Below are 17,759 nucleotides of genomic sequence, written 5' to 3'. Positions count from 1 at the left end.
GGGACAATAACATTTTTGAGCAAACTCCCCTTTAAGATCAGTGAGATGTAATACATCAAGCTAGGCACATAAACTGCCCTATGAAATCCTCTCTAAAAGTCTCAACTGCTGCATTTGGCGATAACTCTTTTGGGAACTTGGGCTACTACGTAATAAACAGATTAAACAAACATCCATCGAGGAGAAAGGTAATGATTGCCTGTGTCAGGCAACACCCGACCCGTTTTTGCTGCATTCCTTGTCTCTGTTAAACTGGAAACATGCTGGAACTTTCCAGTGAATTTCATCTATGACTCATGCCTTAATTGCAAATGTATATAAACCACTCCACACTTGTGAACCAGATCCCTTTGAAAACGACTAGGTTAATGTCCCTGTTGCCAATGATCAAAAAACAGATCAATATTGTTTAGCCCCCCTGAAATTCTTGGTGTCGTAATTTATTATAAATACAATATAAGTTACCATGCTACAACGTGGACATTTAAATGTTTAAACAAATGCTAAACACATGAAGATGCTGAAAAAGCAGAGCTCTCATCTCAGACTCTTGATGTGACCAAACACAAAGATCCAGAGCAGTTAGAGATCAGTAGTGTACCAGCCACTTTCACATCCTAAAACAAGAAATACCCTCAACAAAAAATAGTGAATAAAAATGCCATAATTGGGAATGGGAAAAAGCATTTTGCTCCCAATTACAAAGAAAAAGTGCATAAAACACTCACTTCAAAATCTTAGCTGGATCCCTAATTCTGGACTCTTCGTGCTATGCCTCAGTTCCCCTTTCTACCAAAACTGGGAGTACTCCGAAATGACTAACCCCCAATATTGATGTATTAAGGAAAATGAACTGAGTGTGCATTTTACAACTCAACAGAATTCTAAGCACCCAAAACATGACATAAGCTTCACAATTAACAGTCTTGAAGGCTCTGCTAGGTACATTACAAAGGCCATGTTATGCCACTTTCAACCACATCACATAAAAAGCTTGTGCCTGCTTCGCAGTCTTGCGAATCCGTGCAACAAACATAATACAAAACGCATGGTACCCCTTTCTTATTGATTGAAAAAACAATGCCTTTTTATATGATTTTTCCCCATAGTTTACTCGCATAAACTGGTGACTGGGTCAAATTCTTCAGTCTTTTATCACCAAGCTAGATGAAGGGATATGCATGAACTGTAGACTTTTTGTTTAAAACGATTCAATTAATTTTAACATCTTCAAGGGCAGTGAGTACAATGAATTGTGGGCTGCATGGAAGCAGCCTCAATAACACATTCAACAACAATCTCTAACATACCATGTGGTCACTTGATGAGGTGTGCTCAGGCTCGTGAAGCATGCCGCGAGAACTACTTCTCTTAACAAGCAATCGCCTTTGGGCATCCCTGGCATGTGAGACGCTAAAAATGTGGAGTTTAATAAGGTGATTTTTGAATGGCAAATGTAATGCCTATTCACATTCCTAAATCAATCCATTGTTCTAGCTGTGCTGGAAAGATTAAAGGTGCAAACTGTTAACCAGGCCACATTGTGCAACCTTCTCAATTTACAGCAAAATCCATTCTCATCCTATTGATCAGTAACACAAAAACTGGAAAGCAGCCCATTGAGAAATGCTGTCGTACCCGGGGAACCTGACCACTATCCTCTGGGAAGTACCATCCCAGTGGCAATAATTATTACCTCAAATAGCAGTTGTCAGTCAAGTGGCAGGGTAGCTCTGTTTTTACTATACCTTGCGTGTTCCTCCGGCAGCTTCCTTTGACGTTGCATATGAAACATGAGATCTCCTCCATTAACATAGTCTATGACTAGAAATAATCTAAGACAAACAAAAAAGAAAAAAGTCAATGATATCTTATGTATGCAGAAACTATTTGCATTTCAGGATGTACTAAACTGGTAAATTTTCTCAGTTCATGCAAGGTGAGAAAATATGCTTGAGGTCAAAGCTGGCGATTGCGTTTGTTGAAAATGAAAAATACTATTTAAAGAGCTGCATTTTACAGTAGCCCTGCGGTTTACTTTACAAGGATGTACAATCTGCAATAGAAGACATAATGAAGTGGTTCATGTTTCAGGGGCAAATCACGGGCCTGCAGTACTCTTACACAGGAAACAAGGAACAATGAGAATACCCTAAAGCTTGACGAAACTACCTACCTGAGTGAAAAATAAAAAAGTAGTTAATCAAGTAAAATGGAAGCAAAAACGTACAGTTACATGTATGGTTATTGTCCACAGCCTCTCAGGCTAGAATATCGCTAAGTGTCAGGAAAAGGATCTCATAAATCCTTAGCTCACCTCACTGGTACCCTGCTAACCTGCTCACTTGGTTTATATATCACAATAAGTCATCTAGAACCATTTACGTTTGAAGCTATGATACAAAGGAGGTTGGGAGAGTTGATCAGGGGGCACTTAGAACCTCTACGGCAAAGTGCACAAAGGCACAACTATAATCCTCTCATGCACTGGGATCTCTCACGTCTGAGTGATCAAGAGACACAACAATGCCAAGCTCTCAGTACAGGTTCTTTATTGGATGTAACTGAAACAGGCCAGGGATTTGGATCTGGCAGAGTTCACTGGGTTGAGTTTGGGAGGGAAAAAAACAAATGTAAAAAGCTCAGTGACACAGTCCTCAGTCCTTCATTCCATCCCCTGAACAGATCCAACTTCCCAGCAGCAAAACAGTCACAGTTTCTGCAGATTTAGAAGCCTGAACTCGGTTCTTGGCAATTTGTAGACTCTTTCTTTACTGGGCTAGTCATGTATGGCTGTTATATTGGACGATCAGAACATATGTTAAATGCAAAAACACCCACCTGGTCCCTTGGGTCGTCGTAAATGGGCCGGCATTGGGCCGTTTAGCTTATGTTGGGGCCCTGGAATAAACAGGCTCCTCTCTCTTTTTATTGCCTGTGCAGGTGAGCTGGCATCTTCTCCAGGCTATGCACTGCCCACAGACACCTCGCTAAAACTGTATGGTGAGCTGTAGGATTGGTATTCTTGGGACCTTCTCTCTTCCCCGTTCTTGCCTCATCTTTACACTCCTATCATTCTTTTTTGACCTCTCTGGTTACTGCCCTTTCTCACCTTTTCTCTGGCTTGTCATTCTGCCACATCAGTCATGTCTTGCCTTGCCTTAGTTCTACGCCTCTATTCCTTGGTTTCACCTTCAGTATCCCAATTAAAAGAGTTCGTGTCCCCTCTCTTCCAACTGAGCTTTTCCCTCCTTTATTTCTTCCTTAACGTTGGTTAGTCTTTTCACTACCTCTTTTTTCACACCTCATCTTTTCCCAGTCCTCCTTCCTTCACTCTCCTCTATAGTGCTCCTCATTTCTTTGACTTCACCTCATCTTTCTTGCTCCTGTGTTCTCCACTTCAATGCTTTGACTCTTTCATCATTCCTTCTTATAGCCGCACGGCCATGCTCCAAACACGTCTCCTCCTCTTGCATTCCTAACCCCCCCCCCCAAAACGAACAGGCAAACAAAGCCCTCTTTTATATTTCCAAGACCCTGGGTAGGTCTTCGTCAATGGTATGATTATTTAGCTGTATATAGATTGCGGGTAATGAATGATGGGCCAACAGTCTTTTGAAATACAGAACCGGCCACTAAAACCACTCAATCCTTGACCCACCACACTACCCCTTGGGATTACGTACGATAAGCCAGTGAAACATCTGTTTCACATTCCATGTGTAGGGTGTGATTAAGAGGGGATCAAAACTTGTCTTCACCCGATATATATATATATATAGATATATATATATAGATAGATATATATATATATCCTGCTGATTCTGATAGTTTGTGCACTGAGCATGCGTACGAATCCCCAGAATGCTGGGTGAGAGGACTTGTGAGCCACTGTCTTAGTGTGTTTTGTTACTGAGATTTATACCACACACCACTGCCATTTTCATGATCTCCAGGCACTTGGGCAGATCTGAAGAATGGTTAGTTAGTGGGACTGAGATTGACAGCGCAACAGAGCTGTTGCTTTGCTGTTGGTAGCTTCAGTTCGGAAAAAAACAGTCACTGTGTGTTGGGTTTATTTCTAGATGGCACGAGTTTGTTGTTTTGTGCCCAAGTCTGTATAGTATTGTTTTGTGCGTCTGTGGTTTAGTGCCTGAGATTTAGTGTGTTGTGTCTGAGTTGGATGTCGTAGCAGGTGGGCAGTTTGCTGTGTGATTTCAAATCTGTGCTCTGGAAGAAGTATGTGCAAGTTTTATTTGGTGGTTGAGCTGTAAGTCTTTAAGAACATTTAAAGTTTTAATAGGGTTAGTGGTGAAGATCTGTGTGTCCTTGTAGGCCACATTGTTTTGATTATGCAGAAATTCATTATATGAGGGTTGGCGCAATTATGCTTTCTTATAGGGGGGCATGCCCGGTTCGGTTGATTTGGTTTTGGTTGTACAATGGTATGTGGAGCCTCTCCTTTTATCGAGGTTGGGTTTTTCTCTTCGATAGTACTTCCTCTTTAGGTGGGTGAGTTAAAAAGCCAGGTTTTTATTTGTTTTCTGATTTTTAGTTCTTCTGTTTGTAGTTCCTTGGGAAGTGTGTTGCAAGGTTTTGCTGAGTTGCAAGAGAAGGCTGATCCACCAGATTTCAGTTTCAAATATTGCTTTGGTTCATTGTTGGATCTCAGGGTCCGCTTCGGTCTGTAGATGGAGATTTTATTTCCTGTATGAATTCCCCTTCTCGGCCTTGAATTACTCTTTGTGCAATGCAGAGGGCTTTTAAGTAAATCCTTTTTTTTGTCGTGGAGCCAGTGTAGGGTTCTCAGTGCTGGCATGATATACTCTCTCAGTGAGTCTGCAGCATTCGCTGTAGTTTTTTGGCGAGTTATTCAGGCATTCCAATGTAGATGCTGTTGGCATAGTCTATTCCTGACATGAGGAGGGAGGTGATGGTGAGTTGTGTGGGCAAATGAGGAAGGGTAGTATCCGCTTGGTTGCGCGCAGATGGAAGAACGATTTCTTTACTAGCCCACTGACTTGTGGTTCCAGTGTTCGGTCGTTGTCCATTAATATTCCGAGCTTTTTAACTACTTTGGAATAGTCTGGCTGGTTTACAATTTCACTAGGTCATGGCGAGACATGATGGTTTGATGGGTGTTTGGGCGTGATCCGGATCTGTTTTATCCAGATTGAGTTTAAGGCTGTTGGTGGTCATTCATTCATGCATTTGTGTGAGACAATTGATAAGGATTTGGGTCTAGTTCTCCAGTATCATTGATTTGATAGATTTGTGTGTTGTTCGAGTAGTTTTATCAGGTCAGCCCATATATTTTGATGAATTTGATAAGTGGGAGCTCATGTAGATGGGTGGCGTAAGGGATGCTGAGTCAAAGGGGATTAGCCAAGTTGTTTATCTTCTGTTAGAAAGGAGTTTAACCATAGCAAAGTCATGTTGATGATTCCCATTTCATGGATTCTTTTGATGAGATTTTGTGGTGAACTGTGCCGAAGATTGCTGAAAGGTGTAGTAGTATTAGCACCGAGGTTTATTTTTGAGTCAGTGTTTGTTTTTAGGTCGTCCCATATGGATAGTACTGCCGATTCCATTCCTCTGCTGGGTCTGAGTCCGACTTGTACCTGGTCTAGTATCTAATTATTCTCTACGAGTGCCAGGATTTATTCATATATGTAGGTTACTAGGAGTTTCCCAGGATAAGGGCTGTTTGAGATACACCAGTAGTTAGGTTAGTTTGTTTCCCGAGGGGTCTTTGAGGAATGGTTTAATGTGTACCGCTTTTGACACTTCGCAGTACAGCTCCTGTTGCCAGTGAATGGTTCATGAGCTTCTGGACATATTCTGCAGACATTTCTTGGGTGAGGGTGTCTGGTGGCAAAGGTCTACTGATGATCCTGCTTTGTGTCGTTGATTCACTAGGTAAGAACAGGTTTCTGTCGAAATTGCTGAGAAATTGTTTAGTCTTGTAGTTAGGTACTTCTGTACGGTGGTCTGGTTGGTTGAGATGTTTACGTTCTTGGGTATGCTCTTGACCACTTGCTGGATGCTTATGATTTTATTTTTTATGTAGTTTGCAAGGTTATCATAGTTTCTGTGAGGGTCTGGGTTTGTTTCAGTCTGTAACATTTCTTAGCTTGATGATGCTGAAACATCTCCTTTTTGGGGTGTTGCTTGCTTTTGTGAAGCGTTTAGCGTAGTATTTTTTTTTGTTGCTTTGAGGATTTCAGTTTTATAGAGTCTTATAGGTCGCTGGTATGCAAGGTTGTTCTATTGGTCGCAGTTATTCCACCACTTTTGTTCCAGGTTTTCTTCAGGGCTCTGAGGTGGGGTGTGAACCATCTTGCCATCGCTTTTTTGGGTGAATGGATGAATGGCTTTTTCGGGGAACTAACATTTAGGATGTTTGGGATCCATTGTTGGAGTGTCTCAGTTCTTTCTTCCACGTGAAGTGTTTCTAAGTTTTGTGGATTCTAGTCTGTTGTTAAGATCCAGGGTGTTTAGGGATTTCAAGTTTCTTTTCTGAATTAGAGGTTTTTAGATAGTGGGTTTGTATTCGTGTTGGAGGGCAGATCACAAAGAGTATTATAAGGAGGTCCAGAGAATGTGCATTGGGGGTGCGGTTGTAACCAGGTTTCTTTTGCAGTAAATTGCATCGAGGTTGTGCCCTGCTGAGTGTGTCTCTTCCTTCACCAATTGTTGTAGATGCATTTTTAAAAGTTCTGCAGTTAGTGATTTAGCTTAGTTGGTGTTCACTTCTTCAAACCATGTACTGAAATCTCCTAATATGATCAGGTTGTCTTATTTTATGGCAATGTGGGTTGTGGCTTCTATAAATTTGTCCCTGAAAGGTGGATTGTATGTGGGCGTTGTGTAGACTAGTAGGAAAGAAAGACTGGTTTGGTGGTCCATGGCTAGTCGGAGTGGTTCCCACTTTGGGTTAAATAGTGCTTTTGCTGTTATTATGTCGTTAGGTGGTGTGGGCTACAGCGAGGCCTCTTCCACTTACCTTCTCGGCTTGCTTGTTGCAGTTTGAGGTTGTTTGGTAGGGATTTTTGCAAGACTACCTTGAATTCTTCCATTAGCTAGGTTTCAGTGAGGAATAGGATGTCCGTTCCACCATCGCTGAGAAGTTTGTATATCTCTGTGTTGTGTTTCGACACTGACCTACCGTTTCAGTGTATCTTTTGGTTTCCTAAGGTTTGTTTCTCCTCGGACGGCAATTTGATTTGGCATTGGTTCGTCTTTTCTTTTGATTCTGCGTTTGTTTTGTTTTTGGGCTAGTTGTGCGGCAGATATTCGTTGCTTCCATTTCGCAGTTCGAGAAGGTTGCGTTTTGGGTTGGTGTGGTCTTCAGGATTGTCTGTAGGTTTGTGTTGATGAATCTCATTCTCTCGCCAGTTTTTAGTCATGAATAATGTGTTGTAGTCGTTTGGTTCAATTGTATTTCTTCCATCCATCTCAGATCTATCCCTTGTGTTTCCAGCATCCTTTTCTGTGTGGTTGGAATGTTTGTTGTGCTACCCATCAACCTACAACTCACATCAGCCAGCCATCCATAAATATATTGATTTCAGTTGTGTTCTCATGAAAGGGAAACAGTTTAATGTAGTGTTTGTTGGTTCCTTGACGTGGAATGTTGTGATGATTGGTTTTCTTCCTTGATTTGGTCTTTACTAGCACGTGGCATCTTACTGAGGTTTTTTGTTAGTTGCTGGGTCGAGGGCTTACTGGTTGGTTGTCGGTTCCTTTTTTGGATTTGGGGTGTTTTAATTAGGTTAATGTTCCAGGTCTTTCATAGTTGGTTGCCTAGGTCTCAACAGACTCATTTGCGTGTTGTTCAGTTGCAGAGTTTATGGGTGAGAATTTTTCTTTTTCTGGTATGATATTCCATGTCGGTTGGCACCTGAGTGGGAGGTACTATTTAAGCAGCGTTTGTTGGGCTAGCCAAACTAGCTATTTATATTTTGTTGGTTGAAGGGTAATATCAATGCCACAGGGACCTTCGGGCTTAAGTTTTTTCAGGGCTTAGGATGTGTCTCTCTGGTATAAACCAGGTCTCTCCTACAGAAGCAAGGATGCTCTTGTTGACAGCATTGTAAACTGCAGATGTGTTTGATTGCTACTGTATTATTTGGGTGATCTCCTAGGTTCTCTATATAATGGTTAAGATGGCAGTGTATCCTTGTGCTACCAAGGTGATTGGAGCAGTTAAAATGTGGAGCATAGGGGGATATGGAAGGTTTGGGGATACTCAAGATACCCACTGGGCTGAATTACAGAGTGTGTGGCAGTCATTGGTCCCTTCCATTTACCTCAAAAATTGGACTTTGTTACAGAACCCAAGAGCTCCTCAACTTCACCCCCCCCCCCGGCTCCCACCCCCTCCCTCCATACCGTAATCCATTGGTTCTCCTGGGAAGGCTCTACCAGAGTTACTTCCAGCAGAGACCCTCAGTCAGTCTTCCTGCTTTTATGATGTTTTGCAAGAATTCTTGCATGCTTTGGACTGCTCTCTTCTCAGGCTACACCTCAGCCATGACGGGTTCACTCAAGGTCTCTCCTAGACCTCCGATTTATCAGAATTCAATTCAGGTGTCTTGCAGACCTTGCTTTTCTTAAGCGTCAATTGAAGTCTCTCACCAGATTCTGGTTCCACACATTTCAATTCAGGTATCTCACAACCCTTTACTTTCTTAAGGTTTAAAATAGGTCTTTCGAAGACCTCTGCCAGTTTTCTCAAGATTCCAGTCTCTCAGAATGCTGCCAAGCTTCTCAGCACATTCTAATCTCTCATACATCTCCAAATTCACTTTGGGTTGAATGGGTATTTCTTCGCTCACTCATTAAGGGTCCTTTTCAGGCAATCAAAATTATATCATACATGCCGCAAGTCTGGTTTCTCTGGTTTACCTTCCAGGTTTGATGGTGGAAAGCCTCAGGCACAGGCTTTCCCTTTCTGCCAGGGGCTTAGGAGGTGCTTTTGTACTTCTCTGGTCAGGTTATCTTCCATGGGTTTCCAGGTGCTAGCAGCTCCCCGAATCTGCTTCCATGCCCTCAAGCATGCAATGCATTCTTCCAGGCAGCAGTGTTCTCAACATTCCTTCCTTCAGCAATCTCCCCTTGTATCAAGGGAGTGGTGAAAGGTAGGTCTGCTTCCTCCAGGTCTGTGACAAACCCAGAGCTCCTGCTGTCTCTCTTTAAGGGTGGGTAGAGGCTAGCAGCTAGCCAATGCCAATGGGAGAAATGGGACAGTTACGTTGGATTCCCAGTTCGTGCTTGGGACTGATGGTTTCAAACGGTTGTCTGCCTGCCGTCAAGATTCTTGGAGCTTTTTTGAGAAGTCTTGGGGTTTTAATGATGTTTTTAGGTTTTTTGCTTGTGCTCTGGCCGGTCTCTTGGGAGGTTTTAGTTTCTAAACCTATAGTAGTCTGAACATTTCCCAGACTCCTCAACATTTTCGGTTTTGTGGTCAGCTGGCATAAAGATAGTTTTTTCAGGGAAAAAGGTCAAGAGGTGTCCCCTCCTAAATCTCTATGGCTGATGGAAGGAGTTTGGAGGCTTTCTTGCTGGTTTGAGTTGGGAGGTTGGCTGAACAAATGCTGTAAATGGTGCTATGCAAGCTGCCAGCCGTCTGTCTTCTCCAATGCTGTGATCTGACTTAGGGTTTTCATTTTTTTTAAACACTGTTTATTACTTTTCCAAGGGACCATTACAATAGAAGTCACAACACAAGTGCAGTGAGTGCACACATAATCAATTCATACTCTAACACCCCAAGACACTTCATTAAGCCTACAGTCATAGGAGAAAAATGCACATAGCAGAAAAAGGAAGGAGGGGGAAATGGGTCGAAACGGGGATGGGTGAGCAAGAGCGGGAAGGCGTGGGAAAAGGACAATGATCAACACCATCTGTCAAACCTATCTCAATCACAAAGTGTGTTAAAGGTACCCTGCATAAGGCCATTGTGCGCCAGTTTATCCTTCCACTGAGAGGGGACCTTTTCCGTTGTCAAGACAGTAATGGGGATACAGAGCCAGCCTTCAAGGAGGGTGTAGCACTGCTATTACAGTACCTTAGAATTTGTGTCTTGGCTAAGAGCCTTACAGGTCCATCTCAATATCCTGCTACTCATGTGTGAGTGCAGCAATTTCAGACTCACTGCCTTTAAATTACAAAGTCTTGTTTGTTGAAGATCTTTCAATAGTTTTAACTCCCTTCTTTCTTAAGTGCAGACGGTCTGTGTGTAAGAAGGGACGATCATGTTCAGTCCGCACCTTGCTAGCCTGGTTACATATACAGGCAAAGTAAGGTGGAGTATATGAGGAAACCCAAGTAAAGTAAGGAGAAAAGCTGATGGCCTAAAAACCCCTTATTCACAGTCGTATGGTAGGCAGAGTTCCAGTTTCCCCTTGTGAGATGATATCCACAAATGTAGGATGTCGGCGACTGTAAAGGAATAATGACTGCAGGCGGAGTAGTAACCAGGAAGGAGCATGAAGCACAGCAATGAAGAAGGGAAAGGACAAGGGGCAAAGCAGAAAACAGAGCAAAATATGGGAAAGAACTGCAGGGGAGCGTTACCTCAGGTTATCCTACCAGAGGGTTGCAACGCACAGTCTGCTGGCAAACTGTACTAAGTATAGCGACCGCCACTGCAGGGCGCCATTTCGCAAAACAATTAGACCGCTGAATGAGGTTACAAGGAAACGTAACAAAGCCCACAATGCTTCCACCTCTTACCAACGTTGCCACAGCAACCAGCCGGAAGTTGGGACAAGCAATATCAGGACCATTATGCAGGTGATGGGCGCTCACATGATAGACCGGCCCATATTAATCCACTGCACCCCACACAACAAAAGGGTTTAAGGCTTTTTGTTGAAGGTCAAAACCATGTGGGCTGTCGTCCCCACCTTGTCCTTAGATTACCAACAAGCATTGGTAGGGAGTAGTTTGCAGGACCACTCTTAGAAGGCGACCAATACAAATGATGAAACGTCCTCTGTTGTGTATAACTGAGATCAAGATCAGGCTTCCAGCAGTAGGCACCAGCATAAATCTAGTTCCAGTCATCATCCAAAACTTCCAAACCCAGTTCAGCCTCTGAAGCACTCTTGCTCCATAGCACAGTAAAACAGCATACTCCTGAGGGAGCCAGAAGGCAGTCGATCGCAGACAGATAAATGGGACATCCCTAGAGAGATGTTCAAAGGGGGTCGTGCATCTTTGCTTTCAACTGGGAGAAAAGGACCATGAACAAACTGGCTAAATTTCATGAGGTCACACTTGTTTTGTTGGAATGGTAGAATGAAAATCTTGTTGGAGATGAGAAGTACCTCATCTCAAAGGAATCGTGTCTATGGGGAAATCCCAGCTATACAAATTGATAATCCCACCATCCACTGGAAGACCTGGAAGAAGGCTGGCATATGAAGATGAACCAGGTTTTCGATGGGAACAATCTGTTGGACTTGGACTTTCTCTTTAATGGAAGTACAAGTAATGACCTCACAAAACAATGGAATAAAGGGTGAAGGAGGCTGAAGAATTCCTGTCATTGTAGAACAAGCAGTCCAGTGGATTAGCGTGAACAGTGGCTTCTTCAATTCAGACCCAGTTTGGACACTACTCTAACTCTGCATTGATCCAGTAGTGGAGTGTGGGCGGGAAGTATGCCCTATGAGACAGTGACCCACCTGAAAGGGGTTTCAATACAAGAGGGTGCTATAGGGAAAATACCAGTCTTGGAGGAATTCTCCTTAGAACGTTGGGTGGGGGGGGGGGGGAAGAGGACTATGTAAGATCTGCCCATAAGACACCCTCTGGGTAGCAATTCACGGCACCGGTGAGCCTCTCCGGCCCCAGAGTCCCTCCAATCTTCAAACTGGTTCTTCGAATATGGAGGTGGGAAGGACTCCAGGACAAGAATACTGTGGAGATCATTGGCTATGAACATTGAAGTGTTTGGTTTAACGCCATCTGTATTCCGATTAACTGTTTGTTATCAACAGTTTGGTGGCACAAAGGCAGAAAAACACCCCTTTTTAAAACAGACTTTTGAAGACCACCATCCTAAGATATTTTGATAGTTTGGCAGCTGAATCCGCATTAACTTAACATTTCTGCTGATCGAAGTGACTTACAAGGTATAGTTGTAGGGGTCTCGTTTATTCTGCCCACCCATAAATGTGCCACAAAATTAAGGAGTCTCCGAAACCCCACGTTATCACTGTCATTCGTATTTGGAAGAAAGCCTCCATGTCCTTAAGTGCTTAGTATGTGTACAAAAAAATATACCTTTTCCCATACCTTGGATTGCTAATTCTGCATCATGACTAAGATACGTTTGTTTTGAATTCCAACTGGGCTTAGATTGAAGATAATCTGCACTACTGAGGTACGACGACTCTTGAGTGGAGTGTGTGTGGATGAATCAAGCATCTGGGGGGCCTACATGAACTCACTCCTTAAAACAAATTGTAGTGCCACCATATCATTTTTGATGACTTAGACCCAAATTCAGGGCAAAGGGAATTTCCAGATATTGGTAGTAGAAACACCTACAGACCCGGTCAGCATATGAAATGGGCATTGTAACAATGTATTACTAAAAGCCAAGAGAATCAAGATTTCAGCAGGAAGTTACCATTCTAAAACCATTCTGCAAAAGGAACTGGCAATGAGAAAGAAAAAACGGGAAAACACAGAGGGAATAGCCTGCTTCGATTGATGGAGCAACTTGACTTCCATAAGTAACTTTCTTGATTTGAGAAGAAGCTAAGAGAGTACTCCACAGTGTAATGAACATTAAATATGAGGCAGCTTGTCAATGGGACAGATGAAGATTTAACAAGCCAAATTCCACTTTGGGAGTGCATAATCGGAGGACCTAGAATTTCAAGACCAGACAACTTTTTTCCCAATGAATAGTAAATAAAAAGGGCAGAAACAGGTCAACCAAATATTTTAGATGGCATAGTGACGTAAAGTAATGTCCTGTATTTGTACACAATTCAACCTACTTGAATAAGTGACAAGCCTGTGGCATCCTTTCTACTGATGTGGCAGAATTGTCCTGATACTATACCTCATAGCAATCACCCTCTGCCGTTTTAGGCCCTAGATTCTTCACCATGTCTTGGTGAAAAAAATAAAAATAAAAAGTCTCCCAAAAGCACATGAGTCATTTTGTTGGCTCCGGCTCTTGCTACACCCGGCTCTCCTATCATGGCCACGCCCCGCCTTGGCTCGGCAGGCCACAACCTAATGCTGCCCTCGGGGACCCATGAGACACTAGCTCCCAGTACCTTTCCATAGCTGTGTACAAATACCACCTTATAAGGAGTAGTCAGTTGTTTATATCAGAGCTACTTACTGATCTTGCTACACAATGTACCCTGCATGCAACTGCAAGGCTTCTTCACAAATGTCTGCTTCCTAGTATTACCAAATGTCTACAAACGTCATGGAAACTTGCCATGCTATATAAGATAAGCTCTGACCCAACAACGGGCAGAGTGCCCCATCTGACAACGGATTAGACCGGTCACTTGTCATTCTGTATTACTGTATTTTGCCGTTTGTCTTTCTCTAATAACTTGGTTTGCCTCTCAGCTGTGTCCTGACTCTTCATTGCAGTGTGAGCTATGGAGGGGTTTTATCTGTGTAAATATTACAACTGATTACTCTTCATTACTGCAGGGTTTCCTCCTGCCTTGTGGACTCATTAGATGCTGCTGTGACCCGTTCCATCCTGCTTGTCTCCTGGGATGCCTGCTGACCACATAGGACGTGCACACAAAGTTGATGGTTTGCAGGCATACTGGGTGTGGCGGCACAGATTTAAAAAGCATTGTACAAAAAGAAACAAATAACATGTGGCATAATTATAGGGCAATTTCCTTACAAACCCGCTGTATATATCAATTGCAATTGGGCTCAATATTTCCTTTACTTTTCAGGTTTACTGTTCATTTGTAATAATAAGACTGATTTTAATGACCTTCAGTTATGATCAAATCTGACAGGATATACAAGATGAAAGTTCCAATAACTTCTCTCTCTGCCACCCTAGCCAATTGTGAAAAACAATCAAGCCTAGGGGTAGCCCCTGCAATAAATCCTCTACAGAGTGGTGTCAACCTTTTAGTTGCTATGCAGCTGCTTCTATTGTAATTTCCAGTGAAGAACCAAAGAAGTAGATTTGATATGCCTTCCAGATATTCGTACCTTTCTAAAATTGAACACCTGTTCTTTCACATTTGCAACTCCTGGGATCGAATTACAGAGCATACAAGATTTGAAGAGGATGCTAGTATATGCCCATTTCAGGCTTTAAGTTATTTTTGTTAACAAAAGCTTAGACAAACAGAGCACTGCCTTAGAAATTGACATTGAAATAGCAGTACACTAGGTTTGCAATGGCAGATGGGTATGTAACAAAGTATCTGATAAAGACTGTATGCATTTCTGAAACAAACAACCCCTAGTTTACAAAATGCGGTGGGTCAGAAGGAGGATGCGGACACTGAGGACATTACTACACGTTATTTATTAAATAATAAGTAAAAGGCCGATCTATCCCTATTGTTATATATTCTCTCTCTCTCTCTCTCTCTCTCTCTCTCTCTCTCTCTCTCTCTCTCTCTCTTCCCTTCCCTTTACTTCTCAGTTTATGGGGTATTAGCCAGTGTTCCCAGGGTATGTGTACCCCGGTCGTAGAAGTCTCTTTTTAAATGATTTACTTGGCTTCTCTTCGTATTCATAGAATTCTCTCTCTGATATTCTCCTCTTTTTACTTCGTTACTTCTGGGGCGTTGTCCCTCATCCAAGGGTATTTGTGCCACTGTCGAAGTGCCACTGTTTCAGGTGCATTTGGGATTCTCTCTCACATTCATACAGTTCAATTTTATCGACTTAAAATTCAATCTCTCGTCTATTCCACTGGGATGAGTTCTTCTGCTTCAAAACAATTCCCTGGCGGCCTCCCGGTTCTCTGTTCTCCCATTTCACTTTGATTCTACAGGGGACCGTCACTGGCTAAGGTTCTCTTTGTTTGCTCCACTTCTCTGTCTTCTCGAGTTCGCTGGTGTCCCGCTCTCAATCCTCTCTTGCCCTAGGACCAGGTATGACTGCGGGTAAGCAGATGTTTCACTGTTTCCTCAGCGTTGTGGTTTCGGTGTCGTTGAACGGGCGCTCTGCCCACCACAAAAGGGTCGTGGTCAATCCACCACCGAGATTTGGATTCCCGTCTCTGCGGCTTCTCACTGCGTGTAAACGCTAGGCGTCCAGTGTTTTGTTCTTGCTTTCAGGCCACTTCTGAAAGTTGCGGGCACCGCGGCTCTGCTACACTCCACCCTTCACAGGTGCGATGCCGAAAGGGGGCTTCCCCTGCTTTCCACGCTCTCCCCCTCTGGACTGAGCCTCTCCTCGACAATAAAAAAGCATGCAACGCCAGGATCAGTTTCACTGCATTTCTCACATAAGCCTGACCCAGAACATGTTGGTCAATAGCGCTGGAACCAAATAGCGCAGCCACGGTTCCCCAAACATGGGACAAGTCAGGACAATATGTTTAGGGGTTTTTACTGAAGTGGTCTTACAAAATCTACAATTGGTGTTTTTTACTGACTTGTCCCACTTTTACCTCCTTTTGAAGGTCGCAAATTGATTCAAGCGAAATCACAAGTATACGCCCCAAATCTTTGGGCAAGGAAATCGGGACATATACATCAGACACTCGGATCACTTCCTTCTAAACTTTGCCTAGTCCCCATACAGGGAAAAATGTCCTAGTAGGTTAGAGGTTTCGGCCCAATCAGCTGTAATAGTCAGGGTAGAAGCCGATTGTGTTAAAGACAGCTCACTCAAGGGTTGGTACAAGGAGTTGATTGGGGGATTTTGCATTTTAGCATATTCAGCCAACTTCTCCATAAGGCACTCGCCACCAGAGAAATGAGACTCAGCTCATGTCTGACGACAGCATTGGGCACCGAATTGTTCAGGCCCAGAGTTCTCTTCCAGAGAAGCCCCTGGAGTGTATTGAGTGGTGCCCCAGGTCAAAGGGGACCGTACCAAGGACATATAGAACTACAGGCCCAATGGTCTGGAGGTAGAACCTGATCAAGGGTACCAAGGAGTAGCGACAGTTGTGAGTAGATTTGCTTCATTTTGGCCAATAAGGTAGTAAATCCCCCTCTGAAAAGGTTTATCCAAGCCCCTGTGGAGAGGTTATTAGCAAGGTTGAATCCCAGATACCTCATTGATGACACCGTTTTCAAGGGCTCCCACCTTCCAGCTGTAGGTTTTAGGACGTTTGTTGGTGGAAAAAAATGAGGGCATTGATTGGGGTCTTACCAAGAAGAATGAGGTCATTGGCAAGGGCCAACCAGTTTTGAATGAGTTTGCCCATCTTTACCAGATTTATATTTCCCACCTCCCACAAGGCTACGTCCGAGACATTAAGGTTGAAGAGTGTTGGCGCAACCACACAGCCCTGCCTGAGCCCCACAAAGGTAAGAACCGGGGTCGAGGTTGCCCCCTCCCTCGTCAACCTGACCCTTAAAGATGATTCACTATGCAACAATGCCAAAATCTGTACCATTTTCAGTGGGACTTTCCACTCTAAGTTTACTCCAGAGGGTCTCCCGACTGACCGTATCAAAGGCACTGGACATGTCAATGGAAGCCATGTAGACAGGGCCCACACCCACTTCTTTACATCTTCAGAGAGATGTAAAATAATGGTGCCGCTTAAAGAGGTCCCCATGCCCAAACGAAATCCCACCTGGTGTTTAGACAGAAGGTTGAGTTCCTTTACATGTTGGGAGAGGTGAAGCAAAGAGTTTACTGGATGCGTCGATAAGGGCTATAGGTTTGAAGTTCTTCGGCTCACACACATCGCCCTGTTTGTGGATGGGAATAATGATGGATTGTTTCCAAGTAGTTGGAATAGTACCCTCCCAATAGATACTCCTATAAAGAGTCAGAAAAAACACCCACCCATAGCTCCAGTTCCTGCTTGCGAAGCATTGGCACGATACTGTCAGTAGCCAGGGCCGCAGGCGGCCTTGTCTTCCTAATAGCCCATTGTACGTCTCCCTCGTCCCATGGATAAACCCCCCCAATACTTCTGGCACATGTTAAGGGACAAGCACTCGCGCTCATCACTAGTTCGAGCAAGTTTGTTCTGCAAATAGCCCACCTAAATGCGCTCTGAAATATCACACCCCTCGTCAACGACTGAACCATTTGAGGTTTGCCTTATAGTTGACCAAAAATGTGCATGAATATTTCCTACCACAGTTTTTAATATCACCTGGTTGGCTGCTATATGGGCTTGTCTTCTGCAATGGGTGATCGTAGACTTGTAGCAGGCTTGGATTTTTCTCTTAGCGCCCACCTATTGTGATGTAAAGAGAGGGGCTGATCGAAGGAATCGCAAATCCTTCCTTTTAAGGTTCATTGCCCGAGCATATTGGTGAGCATGTTTTTGTCCGACTTGAATTTACCCTTAACTACCAAGCGGGCCAGACAAACGTGTAGTGTAGAATTGAAAGAGTCCACTCCAAAATTGCTCCTCAAACAGCCCTCTCACTATCGTTTGATTAAATATATTGAGGAGTTTCCTACAGCTTGAACCATTCCATCTAACTGTCAGGCCACCTCTGGCTGGTATAGTGAATGCTGTAGCTTGCTCAATTGGAGAGAGCTCCAAACGTAACTGCAGAGTAAGGGACAGAGGCAAGTGGTCGCTG

The 17,759-nt window shown here is 43.5% G+C and overlaps 1 protein-coding gene across 3 annotated transcripts in view; it reads right to left on the bottom strand.

Moving 5' to 3' along the window:
• The window catches only part of PRKCZ (protein kinase C zeta), a 1,951,357-nt gene that overhangs the window by 390,296 nt on the left and 1,543,302 nt on the right, over nucleotides 1-17,759 (bottom strand). For all 3 annotated transcript variants that reach the window (XM_069610174.1, XM_069610176.1, XM_069610175.1), the window contains one exon: nucleotides 1,749-1,835. In XM_069610174.1, the coding sequence (XP_069466275.1) occupies nucleotides 1,749-1,835 (87 nt within the window). The remainder of the gene's footprint in view (nucleotides 1-1,748; nucleotides 1,836-17,759) is intronic.

The sequence above is a fragment of the Ambystoma mexicanum genome, chromosome 8 (genome assembly GCF_040938575.1).
Source record: "Ambystoma mexicanum isolate Mex_15411 chromosome 8, UKY_AmexF1_1, whole genome shotgun sequence".
NCBI classification, from domain to species: Eukaryota; Metazoa; Chordata; class Amphibia; order Caudata; family Ambystomatidae; genus Ambystoma; species Ambystoma mexicanum.
This window is presented reverse-complemented; position numbering and strand designations above follow the sequence as displayed.